This window comes from Carcharhinus amblyrhynchos, chromosome 3, assembly GCF_965287045.1.
Source record: "Carcharhinus amblyrhynchos chromosome 3, sCarAmb.v2.hapA, whole genome shotgun sequence".
Lineage (NCBI taxonomy): Eukaryota > Metazoa > Chordata > Chondrichthyes > Carcharhiniformes > Carcharhinidae > Carcharhinus > Carcharhinus amblyrhynchos.
The window spans coordinates 4,841,949-4,857,224 of NC_137326.1; the positions used below are offsets into that span (position 1 = coordinate 4,841,949).

Here is a 15,276-nt window from a genome sequence, read left to right on the forward strand (position 1 = left end):
AAAGTCCAACAGGTTTATTTGGAATCACGAGCTTTCAGAGCGCCGCTCCTTCGTCAGGTGAGTGACTCCGAGAGCTCGTGATTCCAGGTAAACCTGGTGGACTTTTGCCTGGTGTTGTGAGACTTCTCACTGTCGTTAATGATAGATTCCAGCAATTTCCTGACACAAGATGTTCGGCTGTTTGGTCTAGAATTGTTTGGTTTTGCTCATGATCTTTTCTAACGTAACAGAGCGTAATATTCCAATCTAAAGAAACAGTACCAAGGTTCAAATTTATATTCTTGTTGTCTCTGTCTCTATTTCCCTCTCTCCTTTTCCCTGTCTCTCTCTTTCGCTCCACAGTTTCAACTCCTGTCTCCAATTTGTGTTCTTCTCTCCCTCCTTCCCTCCCCTCAGCTGCTCACCCAGATCATCGGCCTCAGTGCCATTATCCTCACTTCTGGCAGTGAAGCAAATAACAGGAGGTAACAAAAGGACTCGGACTGAGCTCACGTACCAGCCGACTCAAGAACAGCTTCTTCCCTGCTGCTGTCAGACTTTTGAATGGACCTACCTCGCAATGAGTTGACCTTTCTCTACACCCTCGCTGTGACTGTAACACCACATTCTGCACTCCCTCGTTTCCTTCTCTATGAACGGTATGCTTTGTCTGTATAGCACGCAAGAAACAATAATTTTTACTGTATGTGACTACTCCTGCTCCTATTTCTTATGTTCTTATGTGCACTCTCTCCTTTCCTTCTCTATGAACGGTATGCTTTGTGTGCCAGAAACAATACTTTTCACTGGATCCCGGTACACGTGACAATGATAAATCAAATCAAACAAAAAGTCAATCTCCTGATGGGGGAACCATTGGCCAGGATTTGTCAGCTCAGCTCACACAATGAGGTGGCACAGTGGTTGGCTCACAGCGCCAGGGACACAGGTTCAATTCTGGCCTTGGGTAACAGTGAATTCTGCACATTCTCCCCATGTCTGTGTGGGTTTCCTCCGGGTGCTCCGGTTTCCTCCCACAGTCCAAAGACACGCGGGTTAGGTGGATTGGCCGAGCTAAATTGCCCCCCCCCTTAGTGTCAGGGGGATTAGCAGGGTAAATAATTAGGGTTACAGAAATAGGACCTGGGTGGAACTATTGTCGGAGCAGGTTCAATGGGCCAAATGGCCTCCTTCTGCACTGTGGATTCTATGATACAGTGACTGAGAAGAAAAACAAGAAGTTGTAGGGGCATTAAAAGAAATTGTGCTTTTTCCCCCCATTTTCTTTGAGGATTGCTTTTGTAGCTCATAAACTATCTATGGAAGGTGGTGAAAAACTCTGACCAGGTGGGGAGGTTTGAGTTCAGAGGTCAGGTGATGAATGTTTCAGGATGAGACGGATGGTGGGGTGGGAGAAATCATTTGCTCTTCTAAGCCCTCTAGTTTTAGACACCCCTACCTTTGGGAAAAGATATTGACTATCTCGCTGATCTGTGCCCCTCATTATTTTATAGACCTCTATAAGATCACCCCTCAGCCTCCTACACTCCAGAGTCCCAGTCTATCCAGCCTCTCCTTATAACTCAATCCGTCAAGTCCCAGTAGCATCCGAGTCAATCTTTTCCGCACTCTTTCCAGTTTAATAATATCCTTGCAGGCAGCAATGGTCAGATTCCATCATCTGTCTCACCTAATGTCTCAAAAGAGATTAACTGGAGGAGGGACGTCGCCCTGGGTGTGAAATTAAACAGCTTGTCTCATTAGTCTGCGGGTCAGTGGGTTGGTTTAGTGCTGGTAAGTTTACACGTGTGGAATTGATTAAAAATCCACCCGCTCTTTCCCGACACCTCCGAGAATGCAGAATTCCCGCTGTATCCCACAATCCTCTGTTCCCGATCCAAGATGGCAGCATCGTTTCAGCTTTTTTTTTCAATTTTAGTTCTGCGGAGAGTTTAAATATTTTTTTCCAACTTCAGTCACGTTGGGCGATTGGAGAAACAGGAGTTAAACACCCAGGAGTAGGGGAGATTATCGAGAGGAGATTTAATGGAGGTGTTCAAAATTGTGAGGACTGTTGATGTTCTATTGACAGGACAATCAGTAACCAGAGGAGAGGATTGAAGAAAATTGGCAATAAAACAGGGGGGGGAAGATGAGATTTTTTAAATAAACTGGAATTCTTTTTATATTTGTTTCCTCGAATGTCCCCTCCCGCATATCCCTGCGACCCCAATGCAATTACCATGGTAACATTGTCTAACCCACACACCTTGGGGCACTAAGGGGCAATTAGGCATGGCCAATCCATCTAACGCGCACATCCTTGGAGTGTGGGAGGAAACTGGAGCACCCGGAGGAAACCCACGCAGACATGGGGAGAACATACAGACTTGGCTCACTGACCCAAGGCTGTAGTTGAACCCTGGCGCTGTGAGGCAGCCGTGCTAACCACTCTGCCACCCACTACTGCAAACTATTGCCAATGGATTGAAGATGACCATAAGACATGGGAGCAGAATTAGGCCACTCAGCCCATCGAGTCTGCTTCACTATTCAATCATAGCTGATATTTTTCTCATCCTCATTCCCCTGCCTTAAAAGTAAGTTTATTTATTTATTCATTAGTCACAAGTAGGCTTACATTAACACTGCAATGAAGTTACTGTGAAATTCCCCTAGTTGTCACATTCTGGTGCACCCTAACCAACTCACCTTTCAGAATGTGGGAGAAAACCGGAGCACCCAGAGGAAACCCACGCAGACACGGGGAGAATGTGCAAACTCCACACAGACGGTGACCCAAGCTGGGAATCGAACCTGGGTCCCTGGCGTTGTGAGGCAGCAGTGTTAACCCACTGTGCCACCCGCCACATGGTTAAGTGGACAGTTGGAATACTTTCCTTTAATAGTCAAGGAATAGAATACAGGGGCAGGGAGGTTACGTTGGATTTACATGAAATATTAGTTAGACCGCAACTTGAGGACAGCTCTGGTCACCTCATTACAGAAAGAGCCATCAAGTCAGGAAGGGGGAGAAAAGGGCAGCACGGTGGCAAAGTGGTTAGCACTGCTGCCTCACAGTGCCAGGGACTCAGGTTCAATTCCCGGATTGGGTCACTCTGTGCCGAGTTTGCCTGTTCTCCCTGTGTCTGTGTGGATTTCCTCCGGGTGCTCCGGTTTCCTCTCACACGACAAAGATATGCAGGTGAGGTGGATTGGCCGTGATAAATTGCCCATTAGTGTCGGGGGGTTAGCAGGGTAAAGACATGGGGTTACAGGGATAGGATCTGGGTGAGATTATTGTTGGTGCAGACTCGATGGGCCAAATGGCCTCCTTCTGCACTGTAAAGTTTTTTAAAGTTAAAATTTATTTATTAGTCACAAGTAAAGTTTACATTAACACTGCAATGAAGTTACTGTGAAATTCCCCTGGTCGCCACACTCCAGCGCCTGTTTGGGTCAATGTACCCTAATCGGCACATCTTTCGGACTGTGGGAGGAAACCCACGTGGACACGGGGAGAACATGCAGACTCCACACAGACAAGTGACCCAAGCCGGGAATCGAACCCGGGCCCCTGGCAGCAATGCTAACCCACTGCGCTCTATGCTATGATCTGTGCTATGATCTAAAACGCGAGGTGAGGAGGGGAGAGAAACAGTTACACGGGTTTCCGCCTACGCTTCTGCTCAGGGTGACCTCGTTCCACCTCTTCGGTAAGGGATTGCTGCTGTCGGCGACACAGCCACTCAGGGGCCGGTCACCGCAGCTCGCCAGAACACACTCCTGCCCCAACCGGATCCGTCACACATTTTCACAACAGCCAGCGGCAGTCGCGTGCGTGATCAGTGACTCTGCGGTTTCTGAGGCTGGCAGCCCGGGGATAATAGATTTGTGGCATTCAGCTGCCCGCTGCTCTTCTGGAAGGTTCTGGGCACCAGCAGCAAGACTGATCGCAGCAAAGTGTCCATCCATCAAACCACTCAAATCGGAAATAAACGGGCCGTTATTTTCAGTATCGTTTTGCAGAGAGTGAAGGTTTGGCCGATGACCAAACCAGAGCTACGCATCACTCAACTCTGACCAACAAGACTTGCATTTCTATAGCACCTTTCACCACTTTGGTGCGTGCAAAAGCACTACTCTACAGCCAACGAAGCACTGACTGAACCTCAGGCACTGCTGCAAACGTCGCACCCAATTTTCACACAGCAAGATCCCACAAACAGCGCATGATCGTACGAATTAGGAGCAGGAGTAGGCCACTCGGCCCCTCGACCATTCAATGAGAGGCAGCACACAGTGCTTAGCACCGCTGCCTCACGGTGCCAGGGATCTGGGTTCAATTGTGGCCTTGGGTGTCTGTCAGTGTGGAGTTTGCACGTTCTCCCCGTGTCCGCATGGGTTTCCTCCGGGTGTTGCGGTTTCCTCCCACACTCCAAAAGACATGCTGCTCAGGTGGATCGGCCATGGGTAAACATGTGGAGTTACAGGGACAGGGCTTGGGTAGGATTGTTGTCAGTGCATCGATGGGCTGAATGGCCTCTTCCTGCAACGTAGGGATTCGATGACTCTGAGATGATGGCTAATCTGAATTTTAAGCATCTTCTCGCCCTTGTTCATCAAGAATCTATCTACTTCTGTCTCAAAAAATATTCAAGGACTCTGCTTCCACTGCCTTCTGAGGAAGAATGGAATTCTTAACTCTGGGAGAAAACACTTCTCCTGAACTCTGTGCTAAACGGACAGACCGTTAATTTCCAAATAGTGAAGCCCCCACTTCTCGATTCTCCCACAAGAGGAAGCCATCAGATGACGGTCAAATAATATTATCTCCCAATTCAACACCCAGGCGGCAGCTCAGTTACCCATCCAGATATTTTCTTCTGAATAGACCACAAGACGCAAGAGCAGAAAGAGGCCATTCAGCCCATCAAGTCTGCTCTTGCCATTCAATAAGATCTTGACTGGTCTGATGGGATGACCCTCAACTCCACTCTCCCGCCTTATCCCTGTGACCATTGATTCCTTGAGGGGCAAGGTTTTAAAGGAGATCCAAGTTTTTTTTAATACAGAGGAGGGTGGGTGCCTGGAACTCGCTGCCAGGGGAGGCGGTGGACGCAGATATGATAGTGACAGTTGAGGGGGAGGGGGGGTCTGGACAAACATATGAATAGGATGAGAATAGAGGGATATGGTCCCCGGAAGGATAGGGGGTTTTAGTTCAGTCGGGGGCAGCATGGTCGGTGCAGGCTTGGAGGGCCGAAGGGCCTGTTCCTGTGCTGTAATTTTCTTTGTTCTTGATTCCTTTATTGATTAGAAATCTGGCCATCTCAGCCTTGAACATATTTAATGATCCAACCTCTACAACCCTGTGTGGTAAAGAATTCCACAGATACACTCCCCTCTGACAGAAGAAATTCCTCCTCATCTCTGCGTTAAATAGTCGACCCCCTTACTCTGAGATTATGCCTTTGCTGTCGTGTTTTTGACACAGTAAGAAGTCTGACAACACCAGGTTTAAGTCCAACCAATTCATTTGATAGTAAACTTGCAAGCTTTTGGGGTTTGTCCCTTCGTTAACAAGGGACGAAAAGCTTGCGAATTTACTATCAAATAAACCAGTTGGACTGAAACCTGGTGTTGTCAGGCTTCTTACTGTGTTTACCCCAGTCCAACACCGGCATCTCCACATCATGTTTTTGAGACAACAGAGTGATGTGACAGACCAATTCAGAGATCGGTTAAGTGTCTACAACTTTGATAAATCACTGGATTCACTTACAAGCCCCCGGGCGGTTTAGAAGGGTGGGTTATTAATGACAGCTTCATCGGCACATTTATCGATACATCCACGCTAAAATGGTGCACGAGATGAGAAGGGGGGTTGACAGAGTAGAGATGGAGAGGGTGTTTCCTGTTGTGGGACAACCCAGAACAAGAGGCCATTGCTTTAGGATTAGAGGTGGCAAATTTAAAACCAAGACGGGGGGAAATTACATCCATAAGACATCACAGAAACCCTACAGTGCAGAAAGAGGCCCTTCGGCCCATCGAGTCTGCACCGACCACAATCCCATCCAGGCCCTACCCCATATCCCTGCGCACTTACCCACTAATCCCAGGACACTAACAGGCAATTTTAGCATGGCCAATCAACCTAACCCGCACATCTTTGGACTGTGGGAAGAAACCGGAGGAAACCCACGCAGAGACGAGGAGAATGTGCAAACTCCACACAGACAGTGACCCGAGCTGGGAATCGAACCCAGGACCCTGGAGCCGTGAAGCAGCAGTGTTAACCCACTGTGCTACCGTGCCGCCCATATGCCATAAGCCATAGGAGCAGAGTGAGGGCACTCGGCCCATCGAATGTGCTCCGCCATTCAATCAGGGCTGATATTTTTCTCCCCCACAATTCTCCTGCCTTTTCCCCATAACCCCTTATTAATCAAGGACCTACCTATCTCTGTCTTAAAGACACTCAATGACCTGGCCTCTCTCAAAGGGTGGTGAATCTGTGGAACTCATTACCCCAGAACACAGTGGATGCCGGGACATTGGGTAAATTTAAGAGGCGGGCAGATTTTTAATGAGAAATGGGGTGTGAAGGGCTCTGATGAACGGACAGGAGTTGAGGTCGAGGTGAGGTCAGCCATGTTAACTGGCAGAGCAGGCTCAGGCTGAACTCCTGTTCCCCGTTCTTATGGTCAATAAACTCAAACTGTCAAAAATGCAATTTCTTGTGTAAATGCCGCTTTGAATAAATCGCTGTTTGTGCTGCGGAGCATCCCAGGAACTGGCTGTGTCAAAAGCCTTTCCAAATTAGTCTCTGTCCTGACAGCTACAGCAGGAACCGCACTAACAACCATGCTCGATAGGCTGAAGCAAACGCAGCAAACCCCAGCCGCTTTGGTTAATAGAGCCGCTGAACTTGGAGTCACCCCCTGTCTCAGTGTGTTGCCCCAGGGAAGGTTAGGATAGAGAATTTGGGGTTTCTCTCCTCCTGAAAAATTGGCAAGTCATGTTGCAGCTTTACAGAACCTCAGTGAGGCCGCGCTTGGAATATAGTGTTCAGTTCTGGTGGCCACTCTACCAGAAGGATGTGGAGGCTTTGGAGAGGGTACAGAAAAAGATTTACCAGGATGTTGCCTGGTATGGAGGACATTAACTGTGAGGAGAGGTTGGAGACACTTGGTTTGTTCTTGCTGGAATGACGGAGGTTGAAGAGCAACCAGGTAGAAGTCTACGAGATTATGAGAGGCGTGGGCAGAGTGGATAGTCAGAAGCTTTTTCTCAGGGTGGAAGAGTCAATTACTCGGGGGCACAGGTTTAAGGTGCGAGGGGCAAGGTTTAAAGGAGATGTACGAGGCAGATTTTTTCCACAGAGGGTGGTGGGCGCCTGGAACTTGTTGCCAGAGGAGGCAGTGGAAGCGGATACGATAGTGACTTTTAAGGGGCGCCTTGACAAGTACATGAATAGGATGGGAATAGAGGGGTATGGTCCCCAGAAGGGTAGGGGATTTTAGTTCAGATGGGCAGCATGATGGGTGCAGGCTTGGAGGGCCAAAGGGCCTGTTCCTGTGCAGTAATTTTCTTTGTTCATCGATTTCTTTCTCCACAGATGCTGCCCCATTGTTTCATCATATAACCAAAGTCCCTCCCATCATTGTATTATTCAAGTAAATCCCCTCTACGGGATTTTGATATCTTTCCTAAAGTGCAGTGCCCAGGCAGCACAGTGGTTAACACTACTGCTTCACAGCACCAAGGACCCAGGTTCGATTCCCAGCTTGGGTCACTGTCTGCGTGGAGTCTGCACGTTCTCCCCATGTCTGCGTGGGTTTCCTGCGGGTGCTCTGGTTTCCTCCCACAGTCTTTCAGACGTGCTGAGATCAGGTGCATTGGCCGTGCTAAATTCTCCCTCAGCGTACCTGAAGAGAAGCCAGAGTGCGGGGACTGGGGGATTTTTACAGTAACTTCATTGCAATGTTAATGTAAGCCTTACTTGCAACACTAATAAAAAAAATAAAACTTTATAAAATGAACCGGACACAATACTCTAGTTGAGGCTTAATCGTGTGTTTTAAAAAGGTTTAAGCATCCTGGCTTTTTTTTGCCATGCTATTCTTTTGCTAATAAGAGGAAGAATCCCACATATATTTTTGTAGTTTTTTTAATTTGTTCTGCTTCTTTAAAATTTTGAGTCCATAAACTCCAAGGTCTCTCTGTGCCTGCGTCTCCTTTAAAATTATGCAGTTTATTCTTTATTCACCCTATCAAAATGCATTACTTCACATTTCTCTGTACTAAATGTGATCTGACAAGGTTGAGCTATAAATATCCCACACTTTTCTTTGAATAAATCTTTTATGTCCACCAGAGAGGCTAAATGGGCCAGATTTTAATGTCACATCCAAACAGCAATGTCAGATACGGCAACACTTGCCCTGTGAATGCTCAGCTGGATTATACATTCAAATCCAGGGGACAGGACTTCAACCCACAACTTTCTAACAGTATGAACCAGTAACGTGGGTGGCACAGTGGTTAGCGCTGCTGCCTCCCAGGGCCAGGGAGCCGGGTTCGATTCCCGGCTTGGGTCACCATCTGTGTGGAGTCTGCACGTTCTCCCCGTGTCTGCGGGGGTTTCCTCCCACAGCCCAAAGGTGTGTGTAGGTTAGGGGGATTGGCCAGGCTAAATGTGTAGGGCTACAGGGATAGGGCAGCTAGGTAAAATGCTGTTTCAGAGAGCCAGTGTAGACTCGATGGGCTGAATGGCCTACTTCTGCAGTGCAGAGAGTCTATGGGTATGGATTCTACCGGACAATAATGTTGACAAACTGGTATGTACATGGTAATAAAAACAGAAAATGATGGAAATACTCATCAGTTCAAGCAGCACTGGGAGAGAGAAACAGAGTTAACGTTTCAGGACGATGATACACAGCAAGATTGACAGACCGAATGCACCGTGCACTCCTAATCTTTCCCTCAAGCCTCTCCTGGAGTTGCTCAGTAGGTAGCACTGCTTGCCTCCAAGCTGGAAGGTTCTGGGTTCGAATCCAGTTCCAGGGTTTGAGTATATAAAATCAAGGCTGATACTTCAGTGGCTGACTGAGGGAGTGGTACATTGCAGGAGATGCTGTCTTCTGTGGCACAGTGGTTAGCCACTGACCCGGGTTCGATTCCCAGCTTGGGTCACTATCTATGCTGAGTTTGCACATTCTCTCCGTGTCTGCGTGGGTTTCCTCCGGGGGCTCCGGTTTCCTCCCACAGTCTGAATGACGTGCTGGTTAGGTGGATTGGCCATGCTAAATTCTCCCTCAGTGTACCCGAACAGTGGGTGGCAACTAGGGGGTTTTCACAGTAACTTCATTGCAGTGTTAATGTAAGCCTACTTGTGACACTAATAAATAAACTTTAACTTTTGGATCAGCTTTGACTGTGCTCAGTGGATATAAAAGGTTTTACAGCACCATTTTGAAGAGGATCAGGGGAGTTCTCCACAGTGTCCTGGCCCATGTTTATCCTTCAATCAACAACACAAAACCAGACTGTCTGCTCATTATCACCCCGCTGTCTGTGGGAGCGTGCTGTGCGCATGAACTAGCTGCCCAGTTTCCTACAATGATAACAGTGTTTATTTATTTGTTCCAGGTAGGCTTACATTAACACCGCAATGAAGTTACTGTGAAAATCCCTGAGTCACCACACTCCGGCGCCTGTTCGCGTACACTGAGGAGTATTTAGCATGGCCAACTTTTGGAGCGTGGGAGGAAGCCGGAGCACCCGGAGGAAACCCACGCAGACACGGGGAGAACATGCAGACTCCACACAGACAGTGACCCAAGCCGGGAATCGAAGCCAGGTCCCTGGCCCTGTGAGGCAGCCGTGCTAACCACTGCACCGCCCTAAAAATTATTTATAAATAAATAAACAAACAAACAAACATTCTCTCCCTGTGTCTGCCTAGGTTTCCTCTGGGTGCTCCGGTTTCCTCCCACACTACAAAGGTGAGCAGGTTCGGTGAATCGGCCATGCTAAATTGCCCCAAAGATGTGTAGGTTACAGGAATTTATGGGGTAACTATGCAGGGTTACGGGATAGGGCCTGGGTAAAGTGCTTTGTCAGTGCAGTCTCAATGGGCCGAATGGCCTCCTTCTGCACTGTAGGGAACCCATGATTCTATTTCCCACCTTTCCTACGACAAAGACAGTTCCCTATCTGACTACAAGATGTGCAGATTCAAACCACGGGCTTGATCAACCCATGATGTGGAGATGCCGGCGTTGGACTGGGGTAAACACTGTAAGAAGTCTCACAACACCACCAACCAGTTTCAGTGCCTGTGCCTCACAGCAGCGGGACTGAACTGGGCTGTTCACCATCCAGGAACAAATCTCCAAACAGCAGTCAAGGCAACTATTAAACTATTGATACTGAACATGCCACGGTCGGTCGATTGGTTCAATAATTTAACCGCGCACCATAACTTAAATCAAACAACTTTAAAAAGCCTTTCAAACATCTGACTGATTTACCTCCGCTGTAACTTTACCTGACCTGACAGCTGAAATTTCCCTGTTAGAAACGCAGTGTGTTTGAGTGATCAGTTGTGACTCAGTCGGGTAACATGCCTGTCTCTGGGTCCCAAAGCTTTAAGTCCCACTCCAGGGTACTGGAATCTAGGCTGATGCCTCAGTGCGGCACGGAGGGAGCGTGGATAAGACAGTAAGCTGATTGAGACTCTGTCTGCTGGGTCTCACAGCACTGTTAAGGAGGGGAGCAGTGTTCCCGACTCCCGGGTGCGCTGGGCTAAAATTTACCCCTCAACCCCGCCGCTAAATATCACACTCTGGACATTTAGCAATGGGGTTGAGGGATAAATAAAGTGGCATTTATGCATTTTTCAATTAAACACATGTTCAACAAATCAAACAACAATAACCGCCCCTGGTGGGGGCACTGTAAGTAAAACAAAGACCTCAAAAGGAAACCTAAGGGGCGACACGGTGGCACAGTGGTTAACACTGCTGCCCTACAGCACCAGTTCGATTCCCGGCTTGGGTCACTGTCTGGGTGGAGTTTGCACACTCTCCCCGTGTCTACGTGGGTTTCCTCCAGGTGCTCCGATTTCCTCTCACACTCCAACGATGTGCAGGTTAGGCGGGGGGGGAGGGGGGTGGATACGCAGGGTAAATACTTGGGGTAACAGGGGATAGGGCCAGGGTGGGAGAGTCAGCTCAGACTCGATGGGCCAAATGGTCTCCTCCTGCACTGAAGGGATTCTGCGAAACTTAACTAAGGAAACCACGATGATTATTGGGGTGGGGAAGAGGAGGTGATGATGCACCCCCCCCCCCCACATAATCCCCTGAGTTACCACATTGCTCCTTGTGGGATCTTACTGTGTTGCATCTACCACAGTGCCTAAACCTCGCCCCCCCCCCAAAAAAAAACAAAACAATAAAGTATTCTCATTGGCTGCCAAGGCGCTTGCTTCCTGGGGACGTTCCGGAGTGATGGAGAGGCGCTACGTGAATGCAAACCCTGCTCATTCACAAACCGAGGGAGCGCTGCCATCTCCTGAGGAGACGACCTTGCACTGAGGGGAACGTCCTCAAGCAATCCCCTTTTGGCACATCCACACCCACCCTGCAAAATATCCTCCCCCCCCCTTCCCCCAGAGCATCATCAAGCCCATTCTTCAAATCCAGACCCCCCCCCCCACACACACACACACACCACAGAAAGAATCAAACATTTTCACTCACCTAATGGACAAAGGAGAGACTGTGTGGGGTTCATGGTGCAGAGAGAGAGAGAGACAGAGAGGATGATTCAGTTCTCCCCTCTCTCTGCCTTTCCCTTCCTCTGGCTGAATGTATCTCTCTCTCTCTCTCTGGGAGATATCTTGATGAGATCCCCTTTGCTCAATGCAATGGGTTAACAGCAGCCTCCGAACGCCTGGTACCCTCGCCCCCCTTTTGTTTTTGTTTTTGTCTTCCTTGCCTGGGAGAACAATCGGATAAAGGAAATAAAACGGCGTGGAAATTACATTTTCAGTCAATCACAGCCTCTGCCAGTCTCCAACCCCTCCCTCCCTCCCTCCCTCCTTCCCAGGGACAGCGCAGATGAATGAAACTTACATGCGATCAATTTCACCAATGTATCTCTTCCTCTCTCTCTCTCCCCCACCACCCTTTTCTCTTCTCTTCCTTCTCTTTCCTGCTTGGCAAAACAAAAACTATTGCAAATAAGTTCTCCTTGTCCTGCCCCCTCCCCTGCCCGGTGAGTTTGCAGGCTGCTGTGAGAATGGATAATCTTTTCTGGTCACAGGAGAAAGCTGCAAGAACCCACTGATGATTGCGCAGTGTGTGTGTGTGTGTGTGTGGCCTCTCGGTCAAATCCTATTCGCTCCTGGGTCCTAAGCTCCTCCGGGTCCCAGGGCATTAAATATGTGAGATAGGACCGCCTTCGGGGGCATGCAATAAAAGTTAAAGTGTATTGATTTGTCACAAACAAGGCTTACGTTAACACTGCATTGAAGTTACTGTGAAATTCCCCTGGTCGCTGTTACTTTATACTAGGATGCCACCAGGACTTGATGGATTGAGTTGTAAGGAGAGGCTGGATAGACTGGGACTTTTTTCTCTGGAGTGTAGAGGGGTGATCTTATAGAGGTCTATAAAATACCGAGGGGCACAGATCAGCTGGATAGTCAATATCTTTTCCCCAAAGGTAGGGGAGTCTAGAACTAGAGGGCATAAGTTTAAGGTGAGTGGGGAGAGATACTAAAGGGTCCAGAGGGACAATTTTTTTCACACAGAGGGTGGTGAGTGTCTGGAACGAGCTGCGTAGTAGAGGCGGGTACAATTTTGTCTTTTAAAAAGCATTTAGTTACATGGTCAAGATAGGTGGAGAGGGATATGGGCCAAATATGGGCAGTTGGGATTGTCTTAGGTGTTTAAAAAAAAGAGCAGCACGGACAAGTTGGGGCAAAGGGCCTGTTTCCATGCTGTAAACCTCTATGACCACACACTCCGGTGCCTGTTCGGGTCAATGCACCTAATCAGCATGTCTTTCAGAGCGTGGGAGGAAACTGGAGCATCCAGAGGCAACCCATGTAGGCACAGGGAGAATATGCAAACTCCACACAGACAGTGACCCAAGTTGGGAATCGAACCAAGGTCCCTGGTGCTGTGAAGCAACAGTGCTAACCACTGTGTCGTTATAGAATCATTGAATGTCTACAATGCAGAAGGAGGTCATTAGTCTCAGTGAGGCTGTACCCACCCAGACCCTTTATGTTTTAACCAAACAAGAAAATGCTGGAAAATCTCAGCAGGTCTGGCAGCATCTGTATGTTGAGAAAAGAGCTGGTGTTTCAAGTCCAGATGACCCTTTGTCAAAGCTCAGATTCCAGCAGTCATTTACTTTTATCCCTTCCATTTTAAAGTTTATTTATTTATTAGTGTTACAAGTAGGCTTACATTAACACTGCAATGAAGTTACTGTGAAAATCCCCGAGTTGCCACTCTCTGGTGCCTGTTCGGGTACAGCGGGGGAGAATTTAGCAGAGCCAATGCACCCTAACCAGCACGTCTTTCGGAGTGAGGGAGGAAACCGGAGCACCCGGAGGGAACCCACGCGGAGGATGAGAATGTGCAAATTCCGCACAGACAGTGACCAAAGCCAGAAATCAAACCTGGGTCCCTGGCACTGTGAGGCAGCAGTGCTAACCACTGTGCCACTGTCTCACACTAGTGCCTCATTTCTCTCCCTTCCCCCCCAACCCCCCCAACCAACAATCACACCCTTGGGTAAGGTGGGTATAGAGGGAGATGGGCCAAATGCAGGCAATTGGGACTAGTTTAGTGGTAAAAACTGGGTGGCATGGACAAGTTGGGCTGAAGGGCCTGTTTCCATGCTGTAAACTTCTATGACTCTATGACCCCCAAAATACAAGGTTTCATCAGTGTACACAGGGGAATGTTTTTACAACACCCTCATCTGGCATTTTTATGCTTTCCCAAAAATCAAAATCCTCCCCATGTAATTCAAACAGTTTCCTCTCTCTCTCTTTCTTCTTACAGATGCTACCAGACTTTATAGAATCCTACAACGCAAAAGGAGGCCATTCGGCCCATTGAGTTGGTACCAACCACAGTACCCCCCCCAGGCCCTATCCCCCTACCCCCATGCATTTACCCTAGCTGGTCCCCCTGACACTAAGGGGCAATTCAGCATGGCCAATCCATCTAACCCACACAGCTTTGGAGTGTGGGAGGAAACTGGAGCACCCAGAGGAAACCCACGCAGACACGGGGAGAATGTGCAAACCCCACACAGACAGTGGCCCAAGCCGGGAATCGAACCCGGGTCCCTGGCGCTGAGAGGCAGCAGTGCTAACCACTGTGCCACCCCGCTGAATTTTTTTCCCCAGTGTGCCCTAGTTTTTTGTTTCAGATCTCTATCGTCTGTAGTATTTTTCATATTTGCTTAATTCAAACAGAATTTGATTTAATCCGTACATCCCGTACCAGTGACCTCGGCTATCACACAATCCAGACATGCCCAGAAGGGGGCCTTTCATCATCAAAACAGGAAATGCTGGAAAATCTCACCAAGTCTGTGGAGAGAGAACAGAGCCAACGTTTCGAGCCTGGGACCTCAGGCCTTTCAACCCCTCTAAGAAAGCACTACCCAATTAAACCCACTCCTTTGCCCGTACCTGATAGAACCATAGACACTAGAAGCAGAAGTAATTAGAGACATCGAGGTTTTCAGCATGGAAACAGGCCCTTCGGCCCAACTTGTCCATGCTATCCCTTTTTTAAAACCACTAAGCTAGTCCCAGTTGCTCTCATTTGGCCCGTATCCCTCTACACCCATCTTCCCATGTAACTGTCTAAATGTTTTTCAAAGACAAAATTGTACCTGCCTCTACTATCTCTGGCAGCTTGTTCCAGACACTCACCATCCTCTAGAAAAATTGACCCTCTAGACCCTCTTGTATCTCTCCCCTTAGAACCTATGCCCTCTAGTTTTAGACTCGCCTACCTTTGGGAAAAGATGTTGACTATCTTATCTATGCCCCTCATCATTTTATAGACCTCTATAAGATTACCCTTAAGCCTCCTATGCTCTAGGGGAAAAAGTCCCAGTCTATCCAGCCTCTCCTTAGGCCAGTTGGCCCTTCCAGCACAGTCTGCCATTCATTTTGATCATGGCTGATCATCAAATTCAAGATCCTGACCCCCCCCCCCCCACTTCCTCCTTATAGAAATCATA

The 15,276-nt window shown here is 48.3% G+C and overlaps 1 protein-coding gene across 1 annotated transcript in view; it reads right to left on the minus strand.

The window, feature by feature from the left end:
- podxl2 (podocalyxin-like 2) overlaps positions 1–11,804 on the minus strand; it is a 46,166-nt gene extending 34,362 nt beyond the window's left edge. Inside the window, exon 1 of the mRNA XM_080218645.1 lies at positions 11,757–11,804. Within this exon, the coding sequence (XP_080074771.1) occupies positions 11,757–11,790 (34 nt within the window). The 5' untranslated portion in view covers positions 11,791–11,804. The remainder of the gene's footprint in view (positions 1–11,756) is intronic.
- Between the last annotated feature and the right edge of the window lie 3,472 nt (positions 11,805–15,276).